Here is a 4775-nt window from a genome sequence, read left to right on the forward strand (position 1 = left end):
TGTGGCTTCGAGTTTTCCAACGTCTCCTCTAGTCTCTCTCCACCTGTAATTTTATCTACTTTCTTCAGCCAAAATTAATCAATGTGTTGAAGCCAAACATACATAAGAAAGCATAGAAGAAATAGGAATGAGCTTGGCAGCCCTTTTTAAAACTACTGAACAAAGTATGTTTCCTCTTCATCGTTCACCAGACAAAAAGGAGGAAGCATCACTACGTACCAGAACATCTGCATAAAAATGCCTGCAAGTTTCTCCACAACAGTAATATTGGCATGATCACAAAAACAGGATTCCTTTTCTTTCTCTCTCTCTGTATTATAACTGTAGCCATCATGATCTCATTTGGTATGCAAAAAATATAATTACTTCAGTACAATTTCCACAGCAGTTTGAAGTGCGCCGTTTTCTCTTTTAAGTTACCATTTAAATTTAACGAAAACGATAGGACAGACTGAGATGGCAAAACCCCAGCATTTTACATAATTCAGTTTGTTTGGTTTAGTTACAGAATAACGATGCTGGCAGTTAAACTAAAACCATAGATCTAAATGAACGAGGCAATTTTGTGCATTCAAGAATCACTGCATATTTAAATACTTGTTTTCCTTCATGATATTATTAATCTCCAGAAACCCTTGCTTTATGGACGCTGAACCAATTTACTCTTACTGCTTTCCTGCTCGCTAAGCTTGAAGTGGGTGTAAGCTAAAATGCCCAACAACGTGCAGAGAATCCCAAGGCCTTGATTAACAGACAGCGGATCCTTAAATAAGAGGCACCCTCCGAGGAGGGTGATGCAGAACTTGAAATGTCCAAACATGTTATACCTAGACATCTGTTAAGGATAATAGCAAAGATCAGTATTATTTCTTATAAAAAGAAACATTTGGGAACTTCATTAATTACATCCAAAGCATGCAATGGTATGTCACATTGACTCATGCAACTTTCCCGCATCTCTGCGGCTATGAGAATTAACCTCCATCGTACGCTACACACTAACTGACACGCCAACACTTCCTCAAGGTAGCCAAAGCGTGGGTAAATATTCTTTGTACGAATGAAGGTCACGTCCGTAAGTTAACCCTGAACAAAGAAACAAAATACACTAAAACATGAACATGCTTTTCCAGCTTCATCATTTAAGATAAAGCAGGCAGGTTACCAAACAATCTTCCCACGGTTAACCAGCCCAAATGAATGCTAACATAATTCATCTGGAAACAGGAGAAACAACTAATGTTACAAAGGATACGTGACAGGTGACGTATTTCCAATGATCCAGTAAATGGACAAGTTTACCATAAAGGCTATTATACCAGACAGCAGTACCATTATCTGTGGATTAATGGACACAGTCAATAATCCCACACGCTTTTGGCCATTTGTAGATACATTTCAGGTTATTTAGTTAGTTTCCTTTACTTTCAAATGCAAAGTATCAGGCAAGACTTTCCCGCATCTCTGCGGCTATGAGAATTAACCTCCATGTAAAGCCTTTCACCCATCGTACACTACACACTAACTGACACGCCAACACTTCCTCAAGGTAGCCAAAGCGTGGGTAAATATTCTTTGTACGAATGAAGGTCACGTCCGTAAGTTAACCCTGAACAAAGAAACAAAATACACTAAAACATGAACATGCTTTTCCAGCTTCATCATTTAAGATAAAGCAGGCAGGTTACCAAACAATCTTCCCACGGTTAACCAGCCCAAATGAATGCTAACATAATTCATCTGGAAACAGGAGAAACAACTAATGTTACAAAGGATACGTGACAGGTGACGTATTTCCAATGATCCAGTAAATGGACAAGTTTACCATAAAGGCTATTATACCAGACAGCAGTACCATTATCTGTGGATTAATGGACACAGTCAATAATCCCACACGCTTTTGGCCATTTGTAGATACATTTCAGGTTATTTAGTTAGTTTCCTTTACTTTCAAATGCAAAGTATCAGGCAAGAAAAACATATGGATAACAAAAATAGGAACAGCTTCAAATCAATACAGACATTGGTGATGTGTATAAGTAGCTCAGGGTATGATGTCCGTAATTATATATTGATATAACCACAAGCCTTTTCTCCTTTACTCTCAGTGAATGTTTAAGAGTGATTTGGAAAAATCTGGCTACTCATACACATAGAAGTTGTATTCTTTACCTTTGAGACAAAGTCTTATTTATGGTCACACAAAAAAACTGTTTTGGAAAAACACCCAATTTTATTATTGTGAATACTTGCTATTCCATTCACAAACTGCAGCGCTACGAGAAATGACCCATCACTGAGTGGCACAATCAGCAGTGGTAAGAATATGCCACTGACTCTTTTTTGGACAGAAGGATAAAGAGAGAAATTATAGCCTTCTTGGTGAAAATAAACTAGCAGTTCTAGAGAACAACCACAGTTGGCATCCTTCCACAGAAGAGGAGTTGAGAGTGTCAAAAGTGAGCATGCTTATCTCTTTTCTGAGTGGACAGTAAGAGCTGGAACTAGGGCACTTACATATTTTTAATTTAATACACTAAGGGAAGCTTCTGGATTTTGTCAGATTTTCCTGTTGTTCAGATGCCCTCTAAACAGAAACAAGAATAAGGAGGTAGATCAGTTGACAGACAGACTCCTCTGGGAGGAAGTGAGGGCAGACACAACAAGTATTTTTTTTTCGCTTGCACACGCCCCTCTCATCTCATCATAGTCAACGACTGTACAAAAATCTGTTTCACAAAGAAGCAGATCTTGGTACCAAATTTAACTACATCAATGATGATTATTTAAATAAAGTCAATAAAAGCCTTACCACAGCAGAAAGCGTCCAGGGCCCAAATATTCCCCCTTCTCCAAAGACTGGCTCAAAGAAGGGTATGATGAACAACAACATAGCCGAGGACATTGGTGCCTGATAGTACAGCAACTGCATAGAGTTTACCTGCAACTCATGCTGCTTAGCTCCTACCCACTAAAACCAAAAGAGAAAGCTGTTAAACATGAGGAAAAAAAACCATAAATGGAGAACTTGAGCAAAAGTAAACTGGCTACTAACACAGAGGGAGTCTCATGTGGACAATACTACATCAACAGACTGCTGAGCATCATATTCCACTTTTGCCTAACCGGAAGCCTACATGTTTGTCTCTTGTGAGCACACAAGCCACAGAGCACAGTCATGTGAGGAGGAAAGCGTATGCAGGGGCAGTGAAAACCCCCGTAAGTGCGTAAACTTTCCTTTTCCCATAGCCTAGGGGTAAGGTATTATTCTTGAGGAAGAACAAAAAAATAGCAGAGCTGGGAAGAAAAGGACAGCTCCCTTTTATTCTTGAGATAAATTTCAGATCCTGTCTATGATGGAGCTGAGCACCTCTGCCTAAGCAGAGATCTGCTTTTGCTCCTTCTCATTTTCCTCCACATAGAAGCTAACAAAACCAGTAAACGTTTGGCTTTTTTTTGCCAGCTTATTCCAAATCTACTGGATTTCATTTCAATATTGACTATAATTGTAGCATGCTTTAAGAGACAACATTATTTATCTATGGATACAAATATAGATGCTATAGGCAAAAGGATGCAGCTTTGTATTATACTTAAGAGTGATGTTTACATTAATACTTCATAAATCACATTCATGGGTAACAAGGATTCCAGTGTATACAATATAAACTTGCTAAGTTTTTTTAAAAACTACAGGATAATTTCACTCAGGTACTACCGTTTCTCCAGAACACACACCATTACCTAAAGTTACAATGCAGCATCTCTCTCCTCCTCCTGCCCCAAAACAGGGAAAAATCATCTTGCACACTACAGGTCAAAAAGCCTCACTTCTTCTGGAGGCACAGCACATCTGTTACAAAGAGATTCACGCTTAAATTGATGATGACTATCACATCAACACGACAGGGGACTCTAATTTGGGATGCTTTTACAATCATGGACAATAACAAACTGGTCATGAGCTGTTAGTACAATGTTACAGCAGAAAGGGCGAAGGCAGTCCTTGGACATATCTATTTTTTCAACCATAATCAGCCACAGAGGTTATATTGTGCCTATATTTGGCACTAATGCACCCTCTACAAAAACACCTGAGACTGTGTATACTTGAAGTTGAAGAAGGATGCTGATAAAATGTAAATAGCTCAAGGATAAACCATAGGATTAACTGAAGGACTGGAAAATGTCCTTTATAGGGAAAGGCTCAAATGCAAGGCACTTGCTTCAGCAAGGAGAGAATCCGTGCTCTCTAGAAAAACAGAGTTTTACTGATGAAGCAATCTTGATCCTTGAAAATGTGCTCACGAGCACATTAAAGATGACACCCCACCTTTTAGCAGCAAGGACGCTCAATTCCTTAAACAATTTACCAGGGGTTGTGGTCGATTATCACAATTTGGTTTTTGGGTCTTTTTGTTTGTTTGTTTGGGTTTTTTTAAATAAATAACGGAGTATGGAGAGTTTCCTGAAAGGCAGCGTGCTGTTCAAAGGCGATCTAACCGAGGGACAGCAGGCTGAAGACCAACCACCACAGGGTTCCCGGCCCACCCCCGCCATTTACCCACCACTTGGTAGAGGGAGGTCACCAGGACGCCCAAGGTGGCGAACACCATCCCGAGGACGCTGAACTTCACGTCGTAGTAGGAGTTGAGGAAGACGCCCAGCGTGATGGGGACCTGTGGGAGGAGGAGAGAGGGGTTTTAGGCCGCTGCCCTCGGGCGTCGCCTCAGGCCGGGCGGGCGGAGGGAGGGGAGGGGGGCGCGGGTTCCCCG

General features: G+C 40.5%; 1 protein-coding gene across 1 annotated transcript; it reads right to left on the reverse strand.

Annotated features, from left to right (window-relative positions):
* Positions 1–352: 352 nt before the first annotated feature.
* SLC35E3 (solute carrier family 35, member E3) lies at positions 353–4679 on the reverse strand (the record flags this gene model as incomplete). Its single annotated transcript, XM_009573153.1, has 4 exons — positions 353–827; positions 1779–1861; positions 2813–2971; positions 4569–4679. Coding segments are annotated over 4 exons (540 nt in total), but the record flags the coding sequence as incomplete, so codon positions are not given.
* Positions 4680–4775: the final 96 nt, after the last annotated feature.

Source organism: Fulmarus glacialis, unplaced genomic scaffold (assembly GCF_000690835.1).
Source record: "Fulmarus glacialis isolate BGI_N327 unplaced genomic scaffold, ASM69083v1 scaffold38512, whole genome shotgun sequence".
NCBI lineage: Eukaryota > Metazoa > Chordata > Aves > Procellariiformes > Procellariidae > Fulmarus > Fulmarus glacialis.